General features: G+C 40.3%; 1 protein-coding gene across 16 annotated transcripts in view; it reads right to left on the bottom strand.

Moving 5' to 3' along the window:
• NOL8 (nucleolar protein 8) overlaps nucleotides 1-20,786 on the bottom strand; it is a 51,222-nt gene that overhangs the window by 12,480 nt on the left and 17,956 nt on the right. For 8 of the 16 annotated variants that reach the window (XM_080606602.1, XM_080606603.1, XM_080606600.1 and 5 more), the window contains 4 exons: nucleotides 13,347-17,227; nucleotides 9,664-12,595; nucleotides 7,276-7,365; nucleotides 128-240 (listed from right to left, as the gene is read on the bottom strand). In XM_080606602.1, coding sequence (XP_080462728.1) covers nucleotides 16,733-17,227 — 495 coding nt within the window. In that variant the 3' untranslated portion in view covers nucleotides 128-240; nucleotides 7,276-7,365; nucleotides 9,664-12,595; nucleotides 13,347-16,732. Of the gene's footprint in view, nucleotides 1-127; nucleotides 241-3,079; nucleotides 6,385-7,275; nucleotides 7,366-9,663; nucleotides 12,596-13,247; nucleotides 17,228-20,786 lie in introns of all 16 variants that reach the window. The other 8 variants (XM_080606614.1, XM_080606616.1, XM_080606610.1 and 5 more) reach the window with 7 other exon arrangements.

Here is a 20,786-nt window from a genome sequence, read left to right as displayed (position 1 = left end):
GTTTATGGGTGGGGAAACACTAGTATAGTTTTCTAATTTTATCAGCTGATCAAGCAGAAAAAAGATATAATCTCTGCTTGAAAAATGTTATGTAAATTGTACAAGCAATCAGTGACGACATATGTACCTGAACGTGCTTCATTCCTTTCTGAGGCAGAAGGAGCAAAGATCTTCTCTTGTACTGTAGAACCTCAAATTACAAACTGCAGTTCAGGTACAGTTATCTCCCAGTTCTCCTTTCTTAAAGGGAAAAATAGAAAACAGAAAAAAAGAAATGATGATGACCAGGACAGAGACTAAAAATTTGTGGTAAGCTAAAGTCAGTTTAAACATCCAGACTTCAAAGATTCTCCTGAGTTGTACGCCTCACTGTCCCAGTTGTCAAGACAAAAATCTTTATCTTCCCAGAAATTCAATTCTTCACAAAACCTGAAAGTAAGTCCTGCTCAGTCCCACCACCTCCAGTGAACAGAGACTAATCTGTTCAAACAGGAGACGGACTCTGTCAGGGACTGTAGTGATAGGACAAGGAGTAATGGCTTTAAACTAAAAAAGCATAGATTTAGATTATGTATTGGGAATAAATTTTTTACTCTGATGGTGATGAGGCACTGGAACAGGCTACCCAGAGAACCTGTGGATGCCCCATCCCTGGAAGTGTTTAAGGCCAGGCTGGATGGGGTTTTGGGCAACCTGTTCTGGTGGAAGGTGTCCCTAGCTATGGCAGGGGTTGGAATTAGATGGGCTTTAAGGTCCCTTCTAACCCAAACTATTCTAAGTGATGGTTAGAACAAGCATTGGTAAGCACATACCCTGGGTTAGACATCCACAATACACAGAATCATAGAATGGCTTGGGTTGGAAAGCACCTCAAAGGTCACCTAGTTCCAACCCCCTGCTATAGGCAGGGATGCCACCCACTAGATCAGGTTGCTCAGGGCCTCATCTAACCTGGTCCTGAACACCTCCAGGGATGGGGCATCCACAACCTCTCTGGGCAGCCTGTTCCAGTGCCTCACCACCCTCTGAGTGAAGAATTTCCTCCTAACCTCTAATCTAAACCTCCCCTCTTTTAGTTTAAAACCATTCCCCCTTGTCCTGTCAACGTCTGTTTGAGAAAACAGTTGCTCTCCATCTTCTTCATACGTCCCCTTCAAGTACTGAAAGGCTGCAATGAGGTCCCCCTGGAGCTTTCTCTTCTCCAGGCTGAACAGCCCCAGCTCTCTCAGCCTTTCTACCTAGGAGAGCGCTCCAGCCCCTTGATCATCTTTGTGTCCCTCCCCTGGACCCGCTCTAACAGCCCCACATCCTTCTTGTGCTGGGGGCTCCAGACCTGGATGAAGTACTCCAAGTGGGGCCTCCCGAGGGCTGATCAGAGGGGGACAATCACCTCTCTCCCCTGCTGGTCCCTCCTTTTGATGTAGCCCAGGATGCAGTTGCCCTTCTGGGCTGCAAGCACACACTGCTGGCTCATGCCGAGCTTTTCATCCACCAGAACCCCAAAGTCCTTCTCTGCAGGGCTGCTCTCAATGAGTTCTTCTCCCAGTCTGTACTCATGTCTGTGATTGCCCCAGCTCAGGTGCAGAACCCTATACTTAGACTTGTTGAACCTCATTAGGTTCACATGGGCCAACTTCTCCAGCCTGTCCAGGTCCCTTTGGATGGCATCCCTTCCTTCTGGTGTATCGACTGCACCACTCAGCTTGGTGTCATCTGCAAACATGCTGAGAGTGCACTTGATCCCAATGTTTATGTCATTGATAAAGATATTAAACAGCACCAGTTTGAGGACCCACTCCTGAGGTACACCACTTGTCACCGGCCTCCACTTGGACACAGAGCCACTGACCACCACTCTCTGGGTGCCACCTTCAAGCCAACTCCTTATCCACTGTATGGTCCACCCATCAAATCCATCTCTCTCCAATTCGGAGACCAGGATGTCATGTGGGACCACGTCAAAGGCCTCGCAGAAGTCCAGGTAGATGACAATACATGCTTTAGCTAGGTAAAAAAAGACTGGTACTAAAAATACCGTAAAACAAGATGCAAGAATAGCCCTCATAATAAAAACTCTAAAGCAAGTGGATTTATTTTTTATTTTTTTAAACAAACTTACAATGAGCTTGAAGATGACTAACCACCTGAATTTGCCATCTGCTCCCCTGCCAGGCAATTACCACCTCCACTGCAGAGTCAGCAGACTACTTCATGTGAGCACTATCTTATCACTCGGGTGAAAATTCAGACAAGGTAGCTTGGATCACCAACTTAAACTACTAAGCTTATCTAGCTCATTTTGCTTGGAGCACCTTGTGGGTGCCTTGCAGAAGAGAACAGTTACCAACAGTGAGAGGATGAGGAGAATCTGCAAGTCAGGAGGAAGCAAACATCTCCTGACAAGTACAAGTATCTAAGGAACTTTTAATTTGAATAACACCACTGTTGCTCGACCACTCAACCATCCCAATTTTGAGGATTAAAAATAACTGAATTAAAAAAGAAGCATAAAATGTTAATTTAAGCCTGTGACAAAAAATACTTCAGCAGTCTGTTTAAAAAAAAATAATCTGATGGGCCATAAGTGACAAAGAACTACAGCAGGTTAAAATGCTGTAATTTTTGTGTATTTCTGTTGTAAATACTTAATCTTTTTTGTAGGTAGGAAATGAAGATGGAATTCTTTAACTAAAGATAACAACAGTAACATGAAAGCAACAGTGAATTGCCTCAGAGAAATCAATGAACTTTGCAAGCATCTACTCCTCCTCATTTTTCAGGGTTTATTGTTAAGCAGGAATTAATCTACTCCCATCAAAAAGTGCTCCCAACAGAAGCCTCTGGGTACACCTGAACACCTGTGGGTAGCTTGTGCTCTGAAACACTATACAACACAGCTGAGAGATCCAAGCTGCTCCAGTCAGGAGCCAGCTCCAACGTTACTTCACTGTCCTCTTGCACCTGGAGGCAGTCAGTACATACACAACAAACTGCCGCAGAACAGAATCAGCTCGAGAGCTGATTTAGCTTCACCTCAGGGCTGGTGCTGCTGCAGGTCATCCAGCCCCTACAAACCCACCTGGGTATGCCCATGCCGTGCAGCTCGGTGTTCCTCATGCCGGGAAGGTTTACTGGCTCAGAATTAATCTGGTGCAAACACACAGCAGCTGTTATGTTAGGCCCATTGCTAAGGATTGCATCACACAGTACATGTACTGCCCAGATTCTTCCATAGGCTGGAATTTCAGCCTCACAATTACCCCTAGTCATGATCAACGAACACTATATAAATCATGAAGCAGCCTACATTCTCTTTTAAGAGCAACACGTATTTAGTAACATTGGAGGTAAAACTTCCAAAAACACAGCACTTCAATCGATTTCTATTTACATAAGCTCTCTTCTGAATAAAGAGCACTGACTTTGCACACCAGAGTACTTCCTAAATTTCATGGGGCGGAGGTGTGTGTGTTTGTTTCTTACCATTTGCTCTCCAGCTAATAAGAAAATACACTGGTTTTTATTTTTTTAAGCTATTTGACAAGTAAAAGCATTTTCTCTTACAAGCTTTAACATGTAAAACAATTGCCATCATAATAGACTTCAGCAATCACCACAGAAAAGTACGATTTTATACACACACACTCAACTTTTAAACACTGCAATATCATAGAATTTACTGGCAACCCAAATATTACCAAAATTGTATTTCTTTGAATTACAAAGATGAGATGAGAGCAAAATAAACTGCAAAAGATCAGAATCCATACAAGAACAATTAAATGAAGGCAAGTAATCAAAATTAACTTACTATCATACCTTGGAAAGCTTAACATTACTTTTAACTTGTATGCTTCCTAATACAAATTATTCAACGTAGATTTCCAAATACTTGAAAGAAAAATAGAGATGTACCACAAAGATAGTGTGACAAAGTGAATAAAAAATTCATGGAATATATCAGTGTAGCCAGATATGTGACGTATAAGACGAAATCAAAGATGATATCCTAGTTCTCTTAGCAGTAACACACTGTTCATCTCCATAAGAAGTTGCTTCTGGCTAAGTACAACCACTGCCTTCTTACCCTGCTTGGAACAACACAAAGCAAACTGCTCTCATACACTGGCAGGGGGCCTTAAGGAAGGAAGCAGGGAAGATGCCAGAAGAACACTCAGATTTGCACAGCTCCTTCTATTTGCACAGCATACATAGAGTAGCATACATTAAAAAAAAAAAAAAGCAAAAAACATTTGCAAATATCTGGAAGCTATCTATTAACTAAAACCACTTTTGCTTCTGGATTAGGAGATTGAGACTAGCTTGCTGATCATGCAGACGGATGAGCTCTATGCCTAGCACAAGCAGCATAAAAGGAGCATAAAACATACTCCCTTTTATCATCAGCAAGTCCTCAGCTTAGTTCATTTCTGTTGTTTATTTGCAACCAAAAGAAAAAGTACGAAGACGCACAGTGCAGAGGAGGATACAACTGAAGATTTACCTCGTAACCCAATTCAGCTGAAATGAGACATTTCTAGCATGTCAGATATTTAATTTTTATTTTATATTTTATGAGCAGCAAAAAAGCCAACATATCAACAAATACTGTATTTTACCGTCTAGGGCTTTAGATACCATTTCTGAGGGACGATGGTTGTTTGGTCTGTTCAGAGAGCCAGATCTAGAACAATTGTTATTCCAAAGAATCCTTAAAATCATCTGAAATAAGTGTCTAATGAACATTTCAGCTGAAGGCTTTTTTAAAGGAAGGATATTTTAAAGCTTCCGCATACTGCAGAAGAGAGCTGGGACTCTGAAAGGTATTATGACAGTATTTGTATAAATCTGTGTAGGAGGAATTATCCTCTTTAAATATTTTTGACCCATTCTAAATGCCAATGCCTCTTAAATGCCATTTAAATTCTGATCAAGTTCAGCTGGGCAGAAGTTAGTCCATTTATTTCTGAAACAATAAAAAAACCTTTCTTGTTTCAGATTACTACTTCAATGAGAACGTGTAACAGAATAGCTTGCTCATAAAAAAAGAATCGTATCATTTTCATTTCTCTCCCAATTTGTTGTCAGTCACTGAGGCTATTGGCAGCAGCTTGCCATCCTGACTTAGGATAGAGGACAGTCAGCAAATTGCCTTTGAGTCCTGTCTCATATCAAGCCAAACTTAAATGGCGAGAAGTATGAAACAGTTTACTTGTACCTGTGATAACTGAATGAAATGGTGAACTTCACATTGTCTTTTAAGAGGTGAAGGCTGATGCCTTCCCTGCTTCTAGAAGAAACGTTTCACTTTCTGCTCTGGTATTAAGAAAAGCTGCAGCATTAGACAGATATCATGGACCTAAGACTGCAGAGTACGGACGAGATGACCCTAATAATTCTTGTCTAGAACTGAACCATATGAAATGATACTAATATAAAACATGCCATTTTTTGCTTAACAGTAAAGACTACAAACAAGAGAAAAAACGGAAGAGTTAAAAAAAAAAAAATCAGGAAGGGCAGCTAAGTACAAAGTCCCCTAACAGCCTGCAGGACAACTAATTTCAATTTGTATCCTGAAAAATTACCCCTGCTGCCAAAGGTGCAACACTGATTTGCAGCCACTATTTACAGGCACTAGAAGCTAGAGAGCAATGCAAGGACATCACTGCAAGACGTAGTATGCAGGGTAAAGGCACTGCCTTATTATTGGCACCTCTATGCTTTAATTCTCAAAACAAACAACAATAACAAAAAATATTAATACCAAATAACTGAATAAACACAAAGCACAATAGACATAACCAACTGAAGTCCCCAAAGGAGACAGGTGTGAACTAGCCTCACACTCATATTCAGTGTAGACCTGAAACACCTTTTAGTCTAACATGCACATCTGACAGTTCTTCCCTTGAAATTTTTAAAGCAGAAATAATAAATAAATCAGAAGCATCAAACAACAGTGCCTGGTGCAGTTACTGAACCTAAAAATAGCCCTATAACAATTGTTTAATTTACTTCCCCCTGTCATGCACTAAGACTTTCATTTCGGCTCAGAACAAAAGAATTTCAGGCTCATGCCTGTTAGGTACAGAGTGCTTTTGAAATGACATAAGAACTGTAACTATTAATAACTATGAATTGCATGTTGGAAAGCTATTTATGAAGAGTAAGAAGTTCAAAGGTGTTGGGAGGGGTAGGGAGGGAATCAAATTGCTTTATAAGGATACAATTATTATTTTTATTTATTTTTTGCCATTTTACTTCTCTCTCAAGACCAAAGGTGAAGATCTTGTTTTGCTTATCTGTTATCACTACAAAATTATCTTCTATATCTATAAGATAAATTAAAATGCTGTTGTTCTCCAAAGTAAACCACAAAATCTAGAAGAAAAGGAAAAAGAAAACCCACAAAGTATCTGTCACTTTAACTGCAAGATGTATCAAACGCTACCTGACAGTATCAATTCAGTTGTTCCCCAGATTGCAAAGGTTTATAAATAAGAATGGCATGCTTGAAAGTTTCCTTTAATGGATTCACCACGGTTGCAAAGATAGCAGGACAGGAGCAAATACAGAGATCATAATTTCAGGAATCAAAAACAGTAACTGACTCCTTAAAAGCAGCTGCAGTTTCAGTTAACTATTTACTAGAACAAGAACATAAAATAGACCCTTAAAGCAGCCTATCAAAACAAGGCTGGAGTTTCCAGGCATCAATTATCCTGCCTACTACGGGACTGGAATTTAACAGAAGATCCCACCCACCCTTAGAGCCTATTAGCATTGCACTACAAACACCAAAATGACAATGGTGGTGCCACCCTGTCAGGAAGGTGAGCTGCTGTTTCCACCACTGCTGCATAGCAGATCACACATTGCATCTCCTCCAGACTGAGGTTGGGGAAGGTGGAAATAATCATATTTACAAAGCTTTTGTTGTTAAGTTACAGTTGTGATTAATTTAGGAGCTTTAGATATTGTTTCATCACAATCTATCTTTATTACATCTTCTCTTCTACAAAACAAAAACTTTCATCTTTAAAATTAAGTTTAAAGCACTACTCCAATGTAGAAGATACATTTTTTTTTAAAGTAGTTTATCCCCCAGAGCATAACAAATACGGTTATATAAGCAGGCATGTTTTTTTAGCCTGCAGAAACTAGTAATCCTTGTCTTTTTTTTTTAAATTTTATTTTTAAATATTCTGACACATTTAGTAGGTACCCACATGTTGAGTAAACTCACTGTTCAACTCTCTTTTCAATACATACCATTAATTTCGTGGTATCAACATGACCTTTGTCAAAGGTGAATAAGGCTATTCCATTAAACACTTCCACACTGCAACCAGCAGCTATAATCTGACAGACAAAAAAAAATAGATGAAGGTTAATTGTCAATCCCATAAATTTCATTTAAAATGAAAAAGTGTCTGCACCATATGATCTTGTTTCTTATGCACTGCTATCTCCCCTTGTGTCGACAGTACAAAACACACCATGCGTACTTAGATCCTGGCGCATTCCCAGTTATATTATGGAATATGGCAGCATCCAAGCATCCACCATTTTTTACATCAAGACATAAAGGGATCATAATTTATCAGTCAGTTTGCTTATGTAGGTATTACAAATCAAACATGAGAGGAGTGTGTGCAGAAGATGTCTAAACAAGAAAAGCTGCATGAATCTACAACAGAAAACAGATACGCTGTTAACCTAGAAAAATCCAAACCCACAGCTGCCTTCAAGAAACTACAGAATGTCAAATTCAGCTTTGCTTATGCTTAGAAAAAAATCTTTCTTGGAAAGGCTACAGCTTTTTTTTTTTCCTTCCAATTTAAGTTTTTTCTACTTGTTCTAAAAGTGGGCTAGACGAGAACTAGGACTGCACACATACATCTTTGACTAGTATTTCAGAGAGAAAACAACTTCATCTGAGAGCCTCGTGAGGAAGATATTCAAATCAGTGGCTTCTCTGCCACCTCTGGTCTTTCTCCCACTATGACTGCAGCTTGTTACTTGCATTAATAGCAGGGATGAAAGCTAACCTAAAATAAGGAATTTAAAAAAGCTGTAGCATTTTATACCCCATTACTGTCAGAGTTGCATGCAAAAATCAAGCTATTATAAATAGCCCTCAACTGCATGCAGGGGAAGATATTGCATAATGGATGTCTAGTATGACTGATCATATTTTTAAGAACTACTGTAAAGCAGGCACTGCATCACCAGCGGCAAATACTACTTCAAGGGGAGAATCCTGCAAGAAAACATTGTAAACTCATATTAGATTTGGAGGTATGTCCGCTATGTGGACACCTGAACCAAGGGAACCGCCCATGCAGGAAAGCGTAAGAAGTGCCGCCCACCTCCCTAACCCCCTCACCCCCCCTCCTCCCCCCCGAAAAAAATCTTATACGTGACAGAAACAAGGACAGACATCATTTCGCTCCGCACACATGGGTACCTAAATTTTATTGCTTTGATAAAATGCTTTTAGCAGTCAGATGACACCTAAAGCTGTATAGCCATTTCTCTTGTCTGTTTAAGTTCCTGGAATGGAATAAAAAAAATGGTTCTCTAACTAAACCTTTAGGTGCCAGTAGGTACTGATTGCTCAGGACTCCCTTAGCTATTTTACAAAGCTCGTCATCGCAATTGTGAAGGGACTAAGTGGTGAACAGAACCTGACTCTGAATTTGTTTCTCTGCAGCTGTCTCAGCTGTGCTGCCAGGAAAGAGCAAAACACAGCGACACCCTACACTTGACTAACTATTAGCTAAACATCTCTAACCATGAAACCAGAAACCACAAGTTTAAGCATATGCAAAGGGTTTGCATAATAAAGAAAAGACTGTTTTGAGCAATATTCCATTTCTCTTCTTAACAGGTAGGCTAGAGTGCCCAGAAACAAGTGCTTAGACTTGCATATACTTGGGGAAAATCTAAGCGTGCAAATATGTGGTTTGATCTGCTGAAGAACTAAGTGCTCAGCAGTTTGCACTGGGGGTGAATGTCCTCAGTGTGTGCTCAGACGTCAAAGTAAAATTTGGTCTTTTATATTTATTTATTCGAAGTGTATGGGCAAAGTCTTGTGGCAAGCACTTTACCAAAGTAACTAATTGTCTTATCACTGTTTGGAACAACAACAAAAAATGTTAATTGTCCCTTCGAGGCGTGGCATTCTCTCTAGAGGCCCAGGTTTTGAAACCTGGATTTCAGAGGAATCTCTGGCTTTCGGCTAAAATAAGAAAAGCAACATTTTCTATCTTTTGGTCTCAGACAAACGAAACAACACCCTCAAAGTGAAAAAAATGGGTTGAGCTTAATAAGTCTGCAAACCCATTGCATTAAAGTTTGATTAGTGGTTTCCTACTACTTAGGTTTGTCAGTATAGATGGGAAATAGAAGTTATCTTCATGAAAGGCAAGATATTTTTTAAAGGGAATAATTATAATGTGAATTAATGAACCTCCTATAATATAAAATCATGGAACCATAGGACAACAAAATCATGATGCAAAACAGACTAGATTGAATGGCCTCCTAATTTTCGTCTGACAAAAAACGGCATACAGCAATAATATGCACCCTTTCTAAGGCTTACACTGAAACACAGGTAAGACGTTTTCAGATGGCTAACAAACCTCCACTTACCTAATTGCTGCAGCTTGTTGAAACTTGGCTCTGTGGTGGTAAATTCACATCCTTTAATTGAGGTGAACAACTGAGCAGTGAAAATTCATTACACTGATTCAAATACAGATTAGAGGCAGGAATGAAATAATTAAAGAGCATCTGCTAAACTGTAAAGCATGGAAAAGAAAGAGGTTAATGGAAACAAATGCATCAAAAACATCATCTTCCAAAGCTTATGGGAAGCTTACTGCGTACACTGGTTTGATTTACCAGCTTCCACTCTCTTGCTATTATCCTATATCACTAAGAGATTACCCATGAATCAGTAAGATTACTTCAGTTAATGTCAATTTTCTGTTGGAAAGAATCAGCATGGGTTCCCATACCTTTCTTTCTTCTACAACTACTGCCTAGGCCTCAGGCAACTTACTCCAGTAGCCTGCAAAACCTGGTAGACACATGCATTCTGGTTTAGAGTCCACATGTGGAGAAACCAGTGACGTATGGGAACCAAACTCAACATTATTTTCTAGTCAGATAAAGGGTAACTGGTAGAATAGCAGCGAGCCTTCCTTCTGTGTTTAGTGAAGTAGGGCAAATAATAAGATACTAGGAAAACAGGCTTCCCACTCTGTTCTCTTCCCCTTCTAGTCATACAGCCACCTCTCAGTCACTAGCAAAAGACAGTAACCCTCAAAACACCAAATGTGTCTAAAATGTACAATACTTTTCTCTGGGGTACAGCCGGGTTGTCTAGCATCTCCACAAAAGACCCAAAAGTGGAAACTAAACAGTAAGAGCAATCAAACAACACATTTCATGTCCTATGGGCTGTCTACAAAACACCACCTTCATCTTCAGAAGTTTCTTTTGGTTATTTGCAAAATAGTTATTTGCTTTTAATCTCATTTTCCACTCCTACCTGTGGTCCTCCCCATATTCTTAAGAAAAACAAGTGAATAAATAAGAGATTTAATAGTGACCATTAAAACAGAAAATAAACATTCTACTTTTCTTCTGATAAGCACTGGAAACACCTTCACTGGGACTAGTCTTTGGAAAGGGAACTTCTAGTTTCCCAGATGTTGTGTGATCACAGATCAATGCCCTCAGCTATCTCTAAGCTTGAAAGCTGAGCAACTGGCTACTGTTTCTTTGTCTCTGGGTAAGACAGCATTTTAAAAACAAATGCTAACAAGACTGTGAGATATGAAATATCATAAGGCTGAATTCAGGGACTTGTCAAAAACAGCAGGTCATGTTACTCAGCAGCACACAGGGTCTCCGTGTGTAACAACAGGAGGTACCATGTGTATCTTCCCTGAAGCCCAGCTGCTGTTATTACAGGTTGGACTTTGTTACCGAAGTAAAAACACTGCTTGCTACCAAGATAATCCGACTTCATCAAACTATTCTGATGACTGGGCCGGAGACGGAAGGAGAGGCAAACAATTATCAGCTTGCCCAAGCAGATGAAAACTCCATTTAAGTAAAAGACCATTTTTCCTCTGTTCCAAAACAGAGTGGTAGATTGAGAAGGTTCAAAAATCCTCTTACTCTCTTATTATCCAGCGCATTCAGCTGTCTTAAACACCTGGAAGGCGGGAATAGAGTTCAATTCCTCAGCACTAGATTTTTTAACTTGCTTTAATTCTTAACCTCTCTCATTTCCTTACAGCGCAAGGCTACTTGCCAGTATCATCTGCGTTAGCTATCCAACCCCCTCCAGCTCATTAAAGGAAACTCACTAATACCAGAGTTAACCGTTTATGAGTCAGCAGCCTATGATCCAGTATGAGTTATGTTCTGCTGTATGAAGCAGCTTCCAGTGCTCTCTTTACTGTAGTCTTGTTAATCAAAACAGATATTGGGACACTGCAGTAGATGCTAATAAGATTTGTTCTCTGTCTCCTAAGTCCTCTTCAAAAATGTGTACACAGAAACTCAGACATTTTACTTAGCTAAACCACACAGCTGGCACTGCAAAGGGCTTTACAGAGAGGCAAACAAAACACAGAACCTTTTCATGGCAGGCATGGGTCAAAACAAGATGATTAAAGAAAAAAGGCTTGGTATAACTTGCAATTGTTTCTAATAACCAAGTTATATTGTACAAAACAGTGAGAGCTTTAGGTTGCCACCTTATGCCTGCAGTGGAGGAGGGGGATCAGGAAAGAACATATTAAAAATAAAAGCAGAGGAAGTGCTACGAACGCTTCCACTTTATCTAACATCTCCGGCGATTGGCTGCCAGAGCTGTTGCTACACAAACTCTGCCTGCTCCTACTATACATAATGAGCCCTACTCTGTTACAGCAAACCGCTGCAGACGTTACCTCTGCTAACACAGCAGTATGGCAAGCTTTACTGAATTAGAATACCCAATGACTGTCTCCCCTCAAGCTAACAGGAAAAGCAAGAAGTTTGCCCAAGAATGTACAACTCCCTGAAATGAAGCTCAGTATATGGGCAGAAAACCGTTGTCTATAGGCGTTTCACGTGAAGCTGTGAAAACTTCTCCTCTGTTAGTTGTTTCCAAAGCAACAGAGCAATGTGGTTCCAATTCCTGCTGCTGTATTTCCTGATAAAAATCTTTCAGAACTGCGTGACTGCTGTAGGAAGAAAAGTAGAAAGACCAAGGTGAGGTTTTCAATTTCAAAAGGTACTGAACTGAGATCTGGAAGCAAATTAATCCTCCCTCCTAAATTAACAACTAAACAAACAAAAAAAAGCCACAATACCACATGGGTTTACAATTAAAATACCCTTAAAGGTTTTTGCTGGTTTTTATTTTAAAAAAATGTTTCCACCTTTTATGTGACCTGTATATTAAAATAAGTGCTGACAAAAATGAGGGTCTAAAAATCTCACCTCTTCCAGCATCCATTCTTTTCAATGGAAATCAAGGGTGTGCCTTAGCCCAGGGAAAAGTGATGGAAAATACCTGCTGCTGAAGATAAGGAATGGAAAAGCTAACATACTACCTCCTTTGCTCCTATTCTAACGCAAATCAGTGTTGAATTTGGAACAAAACAAAACCAAACCAGAAACATTTATTAAAATGAACAACTTCAATGTTCTGAGAACTGATATGCTTGAGCCAGCCCTGAGCAGGCCATGGGATTCAGTATGCTTTGATTAAGAGTTACATTAAAGTGAATAATCCTAAGTAATGGGACAAACTACTGAGAAAATCCTCTAGGCATAATTAGAGTAAATTAATAAGGATGTTTGAGTAATTCACATTCATCAATAGTATAATTGTTAAAACTTCAGGTGTCATCTTGAAGAAAAGCAGTAACGTGCAAGGCCTTGCACACAGGTTTCAGCAGTAAGTGGGACTTAAGTCCCCAACACTAAAACCTGTTTCTTTTGTGGCAAAAGGGAAAACAAACCCTCCTCCAACAACCAAAAGCAATTGACCAGAAATATTATAACCCCTCTGTCACTGGACAGAATTTCACATGAAATAAACATGAGATATGTACTTTTTGGCTTTTGCAACAAACCACATTAGAGTAACAAAATAAATTATGGCATGTGCAAACACAATACTACTTGTAGGCTAAGTTTTGCTGTTCTGTGTAGTGCAAAATACCCACCAGAATTTCACCTCCCTGGGAGTTACGTTTGTACATGAAGTGTGATTCGAACTCCAAAGTTTAAAAAAAAATAAAAAAAAACAGGGGGTGGTGACATACACAAAAAGCAAATCAGCGAGGTGGTTAGATGTAACCGGTCTGTTTCCATGCTGCAACCACAGGACAGTTGAGAGGAAGGAATGCTAGCACATGCCTCAGCTGCTACAGTGCAGTAAGGTGGCCATTACTGCAGCAAACTCACGTACGAAACCATGCACTTCTGAAGACAGAATGCAGTTACAAACATGGAACTGAAGAACAGAGGCCAACAATATGTTATTTCAACAATAATATAAGAAGTAATTTGTCTACTGCCTAAAATTCATGCTCTGATGACTGCATTAGTGTTTTACTTAAACACATTACTATTTCCTCCAATTATTTCTGTTTTGGATAAGGATTTTGTATAGAAGTTATTGTTTCTGACAGATGTATGAACAATTATTTTTCCCACTGTTTTGAACAAGTAGCATTACCTTCATTTCTTTGCACTACAGCTTGTAATAACTTAGCCCAGGATCTGCTTGTGGAAGGAGCACCATGAATGAAGCTGCAATTATTTTCATGTCAGTGTGATTAGTTAAACAGTACAGACACACCCTCTCATTTAGGTTGTGATAAAAGCCCTGTGGTTGGGGGCAGGACAAAATGTGAAAAGGAAGGGCCATTTCCTCCAAGGAATGGGAGCCTAACTTCAGTTCAATACAAAAATTAACCCCCAGTTGCCTTCAAACAAACAAACAAAGCAAGCCAACAAGAAGCAGCAAACAAAAAACAATACCACCACACACAAGAAAATCATCTCCAACTCAACAAGAGCTTGTTTCCTTCTGAAAAAGTATTCATGGTCTGCTTCTTCCCAGAGAAGTGTATTTTGGTGCAGGGTACATCCACCCCTTTATATACCCTACCTAGGCAGTTAGCACAACGTTTAGCCTCATCAGAACTTCCTGCAGAATGATCTCCATGCAGCTCTTTCTGATTTCTAATGTAAAGATTGCCTTAGCCTGTAGTTCCTTACAGATAACACTGTGAAAGGACTGGCTTATAATTTGTTAGTACAAACTGCAAGCAACACAAATACAATTAAACACTAGCTTTAAGGAAGTCTTGCGTGTTCTGAACTGCCCTATCAGCGGTGAAGTACCTCAGCTTAAAGCAATACCCTACCAACCTGCAATACCATCTGCACTGAAAATGCAGATTATTAGCGTAATTCAAATTACTTAGTTCAACTTACATTCCAGTTTCACCTCTGAAAAGCTAAAAAAAAAAAAAAATACTTCTAAGGGGAAAATAATTTTTAATTTATATATAAGCAGAACTAAAAACAAACAGAGCATGAAAAACTTTTTTTTTCCAGTTATATGGCATTACTGTCAGGGATAAAAAGCTAGATTTGATCAGACATATCCAAGCCCCAGACATGTATTCAGAGTCCCCTTTCCATATTCTCAGCAACCAATTCATGCATGTCATCTTAACATGTTTGTTTTTTTGGAACATAAGAACCCTTTCAAGCCTGTAACATCTTTCTTTGTTTTTAAAGAGAACCACTCAAAACATTGTTTTTTAATTGACGATATGTTTCAAGAACTTTTTTGTAAGGGACTGGCCCCTCTTTCTCCTTTTATAAACAATTATCATTTTCATGATGTTTTACACAATGAGAAAACAGATTATTTTCCATGGAAGATGAACTCCGTAGGATATCATTGCAGAAAGCAGCTGTTTCATTCAGTTAACAACATGACATTTATATGTAACATAGCGAAGCTTAAAATGAAAACAGAACACAAGATTCAGACTGGATTTTCTTCAATATTCTGGAAGTTAAATACAATACGTTTGAGGTAGAAAGATAAAGATAGTAGGGGTATGTGCCTGTTTTATTAAAGAATATAACTTGACAAAACACAAGTTACATCCAAATATACACAACTGAAATGACCACTCAGGAGTGGAAAAGCATAAATACCCTTACCACACATGCTCTAATTAAACTGATGGTGAAAAAAGTTACAATTCTCAGTACAGATGTTTCAAACACTGTAAATATTGCTTTTAAAAACTTGGGAAAATTAAGCTTCACTGGGAAAAACAAAGGAATATTGAAAAACTTGAAGTATGAACTCCTTGTTTGACAGGGATGGAGGTTGTACACGAAAGGTTTATTATCTCGTGCTGTAGCTGCATTGGATCATAACCGCTAACAGAAAATGCAAGCTGCAAATATATATAGAAGAGAATGCACGTGGTATGTTTGGGAAGTTACAGAACTTTCCATGCCAGGGAACACAGACTCCTCTGAAGGCATCGTGGGTTGGTAGAAAAAGAAAATCCTTTGGCTTCTTTCCTCAGATGTAAATCATTTGGTGCCATCTACCCGCCAGCAAGTTGTGCTTTCAGTTGTGCCAGCCCGCTTAACCTTGGCACGACTGCACTCAACCTGCCATCCCCAGCTAAATCCCCCAGGGAATCTTGCTGTTCCTCCTTCCGGCAGAGGGGTGAGGAGGGACGAGCTGCTTAAACCCTGGGATGTCCCAGAGAGGGGGCACGGCCGCACTGCTGGCCCCGGGGGCACAGCTGAGAGACGCCTGCACTGGCCCGTGCCCAGCTCCCAGGAGGGGCCCCTGGTCATGGCAGCCAGGGCAAGAGGAAGGAACCTCCGGGAAACAACCATGAGCTCTAAGCAGCAGCCCACACAGCCCCATGTTTGACTGCTCGTTTCTTTCTTTTTTGGACACCACGAAATGATAAATCATTGTTTCTCCTGGAGCCCATTTTGTGCTTAGCGCCTTGGTGCTCTTACAGGCAAATTGGACGAAGAACAAAGAAAAATCAGGGAGCTGGATCTTTCTCTCTCCATGACTAGGAGATGGCAAACAGGTTTTAAAACCTCCGAAAAAACAATCAAGGGTATACCTGCACCTCGTGAAGCATACCTGCACCTTGTGAAACTGCCACCCAGCACCTCAGAGAGCTGCTCTTCTCTCGCTCCACAACTCCCCTAAGCTTGTAACACACTACAAAGTGCACTGAGTTCCTGAAGTCTTGTTGTCCAGTTTAGATTTTAGGTTGTGCTTTCATACTTTTTCCTCGATAATATTTTTAAGACAATCAAATACTGTAAAACAAATTAGCTAACACGTCAAAAGTTTCTCGATATAATCACAGAATCACAGAATTGTAGGGGTTGGAAAGGACCTCGAGAGATCATCGGGTCCAACCCCCCTGCCAAAGCAGGTTCCCTAGAGCAGGCTGTCCAGGTAGGTGTCCAGACAGGCCTTGAATATCTCCAGAGAAGGAGACTCCACAACCTCCCTGGGCAGCCTGTTCCAGTGCTCCGTCACCCTCACCGTGAAGAAGTTCTTTCACATGTTGGTGCAGAACTTCCTGTGCTCTATCTCGTGGCCATTACCCCTTGTCCTGTCCCCACAAACCACTCAAAAGAGGTTGGCCAAATCCCTCTGTCTCCCACACCTCAGATATTTATAAACATTGATGAGATCCCCTCTCAGTCTTTTCTCCAGGCTGAACAGACCCAGGTCTCTCAGCCTTTCCTCATAGGGAAGATGCTCCAGGCCCCGTATCATCTTTGTGGCCCTCCGCTGGACTCTTTCCAGGAGATCCCTGTCTTTTTTGTACCGGGGAGCCCAGAACTGGACACAGTGCTCCAGGTGAGGCCTGACCAGGGCAGAGTAGAGGGGGAGGATCACCTCCCTTGACCTGCTGGCCACGCTCCTTTTAATGCATGCCAGGATCCCACTGGCCCTCTTGGCCACCAGGGCACACTGCTGGCTCATGGCCAACCTGTCGTCCACCAGGACCCCCAGGTCCTTCTCCTCAGAGTTCCTCTCCAGCAGGTTATCCTCCAGCCTGTACTGATATGTCCGGTTGTTCCTTCCCAGGTGCAGGACTCTACACTTGCTCTCATTAAACTGCATTTAAATGAGTAAACACAGTTTTAATATACTAACCTTGCTGTAGCAATTCCCTAGTAGAGTATATCATTTCCACAATCAGGTGTTTAAATCAAGGACCTTCTACCTACAGTTATCTACACTGAGACTTCAGACATCTTTGTATGCAGAACGCACATGGTTTCTAGTAAGAGTAAAGTCAAAACCTCCTGGCAGGAATATTTCGGAATTTGTAAAAGACTGCTACATTTGAGTCTAAGATTATCTTTCTCCAGGGCAAATATATTAATGTGCAAGCAAATCAAACAATAATTCTTCATTTTGTTAAGGAATATCTCACAAGTAAGACATGAAGGCAATGCTTCTAAGACAATCGCTGCAACACCAACAGTTTTTCAGAGAGCAGGCTAAACTGCCATCATAAAAAATGTCTGTTTTATTTGTGTGCATGTATGCTTTTTATTTTTTATTTTTTAAAGGCATTGTTCCATTAAAGGGTTTCAACACTTACCTGACTTGGACAGAAACAAAAGAGAACAAGTTACACAGAATTACTGCTTCTCAGATGAATCATGGAAATTGATGGTGCATCTTAAACTGAATTGCCTTAACCTGTTTTCACGGTTAAGATTTACCCCATTATTTGCACTGGACACAGGATAACAACATGCAAATACTCATTACTGTATCTCTTTTGACAAATATCTGTTCCTTTAAATATGTCATCAGAACAGAAGCAGTTGGATAAGAGTTTTGTCTTTTCAAGGTTGCACACAGAACATCACCATTACAATTAAAGCCCAGCTACCTAACAGCTGCTCTGTACTAACCATCAGCATGCAAATCATTAGTCAGCAGCATGCTCCAAGAACAGTTTTTCACTGGAGTCTTACACCAATGCATTTTACCCTTCTGTTTCCAAGGAAATAAAGCTACTTGCTGTTTCATTCAGCTATTGTGCTGACTACATGAATATACAAGAATTTAAATAGCTCAGTAGCATGACCAAGCCCTCAAGAATTTGTGTCCTCATGATTTGAATGGTACTCTCACTGTGTAGTCACACCGTAAAATTATACTGTGCTACATTGCAGTGAAGTGACTATGGCAGCCAGGCTACTGCCAGATTTCAGTGCTTCAAGTTTTAGAAGCCTGTTGAGAACCCAGGACACTTGTTCAGCCAGCTAACCCACAGTGAACTCTGTGATACTATTTGAGTAGTATTGTACCCAGTCCAGCTGGATTACAGCTAGCTAGCCTTACAAACATAGCACCATCATGTTCTTAGACTCCTCAGACCTTTAGGAAGAATGTCACTCCTGAACTAACCAACCTATTTTTGTATTATACAAAATGGAAGATAATAAACCTGCACAAGTGAAACGCTGGCTTAAAACAGCACCTGCCTCCAGCAAAGAGACGCTTAGTGATAGCTTCCACAGTTCCTAAAATGTTCTGCTGCTCAAATCATTTTTCAAACGTGCTTCATACATAAGGCTGTCTAGGGATGAGGAGAGAGCATGTACATGGAAGAGTGACATTAGGTGGGGGAGGAGAAGAAAAACAGCCAACTATTACATAACAGCTGTTTTTTTGTCTTCAGGAAGCAATTGGTCCCATTTTTCCTCCTTGTTTTAATCGCAGTATTCTGTCCCCTCCCCCTACACCACAAGGGCTGCAAGCTGACAGAACATGCTATCAATTTAACAGCTGGAACAAGCAAATAGCAGGGAAGGAGGTAGGGGCATCTTCTAGGCTCTGATATATTTAGTATTGGACAGCTGATACATATTAACTCTAGTCCGAAAAAATAAAATTGTCAATCTAAACACTTTACTTCCTTAGCTTGTACATGTGCAGAGCTAGTTACGTACAGTTTGCTAAAGGACAGACATGCTGCTTTACCTACAAAATGGTGCGAGCAGACTGCAACAGTGTAGAATTGACTACCCTGAAATACATGCAGCAGAACCCGCAGATGATGACATTCCCATGTTTCAGAGTAGCCAACACAAGGCTAAGCAGATGCTAAAAGATCAATAAAGGTAGCTCTGTCAAAAAAGAAAAACGCACGACAAAGGAAGACCGAACGGGCTGATGCGTAACATCGTGTCGTTTCCTTCATTTTCCCCACCCATCTCGTTCCCGGGACTGTGCACCAGTCTGCTTGCTACTGCTTTGCCATCTGGTTTCTGTCTGCAACACTACAGTTGCAATGCAAAAACTTGTATAACTGATGCCACCATCTGGAAAAACGCAGTATTCTATCTAGCGTACAGCGTAAATACATTGGAAATTTACAGTATGCAGTACTGAGGTGTTGCTGCTGTTGACATAACAGGTTTTTCCATTGAACTGCTTCATATTTTCAGAATATCAAGCCAGTAGCGTAACTAAATAACAATATTCCAAACAGGTGACTTTTGAACACCACGGGTGAAACCCTAGAACTGCCACAAAAGGGAAGACGTCAGAAGACAAAAGGGATGAAATGGAAGACTGAACAAAGCTACTGAACAACCACATCTGAAATATCCTCAAATAAGACAGACGACTGAGACAAATTACTAAGAAAAAAAAATATCTTTTAAACTGTTAAAATTTGTTACCTTTATCTTGTAAATACATAAAAATTCTTTACTAAAAGCTTTATTAAATTGGCCAAAGAAATGCCTTAAAGTGATTAGGTCCCACAATCTTCATTCTTAAACCATTCCAATGACCTGAGCAATCCGAGTAAGCAGATTCCAGGAAAGCAATGATTGCTAGAAAAGCAAGTCAGCCATTTTGTGTAAACATCAGTGCTGATCCACACAGAAGCAGAAGTTAACTAGGAAGAGGATTTTCCATTAAGCTACTGCATAACGTATTCTCTCCTGGCAAACTGGTACAAACAGAAAGGAGTGCTCCTTGGTATGGGAAAGGCCAAAGGGAACTTGGTGCTCCTTCACCTTCTCCAGCTGTCCTACATGACAACACAAGCAGGTTCAAACTTGCAGCTGTACAGATCATACCAAGCCAGAAGGGCTGATGGCAGGTGCCCAGCATTTTAATTCCTTTGCTCACCTCAGGCTTTGATATATTTATTTCTTTATGCCTATCAAAGTGGCCCCAAAAGATTAGCCTTAATTGAAACCATACAAGGCTGTAAATAGGATGTCATTAGGTCTTCTCATACTAAGGTGCTCTATGCCTAGTAGTTAACAAATGTGAAGCCCTGGATCACAGTTAGGAAAGCAGTGCACTAGACCTGGAACGCTGAATTCCCACTAGGGAGAAAACAGCGTTGTACAGACGTAGTAAGGCAGTGTTCTGCAAAATGTGGCATTTATTACCACTCAGAAGACCTCTGAGCCTCAGGAAGAAAAAGGATCATGTGCCACACAAAATAGTTCAACTGAACAACTTTGTTCACAAAGCAGCATAACAGACCGTGGTACTTAAAAGAAAATAAAGTTTACAGAAAACAGGCTTCATCTTTGACAGCCATGAGATGAAACTCCATTTTTATGTTTGCAAAAGAATGTGAAAGTAAAGAAATTTCTTTAGAAGACTGAAAACAAACAGATGTATACAA

The sequence above is a fragment of the Anser brachyrhynchus genome, assembly GCF_964034855.1.
Source record: "Anser brachyrhynchus genome assembly, chromosome: 10".
Classification (NCBI taxonomy): Eukaryota; Metazoa; Chordata; class Aves; order Anseriformes; family Anatidae; genus Anser; species Anser brachyrhynchus.
The sequence above is the reverse complement of the archived record's forward strand: the minus strand, read 5'-3'. Positions and strand labels throughout refer to the sequence as shown.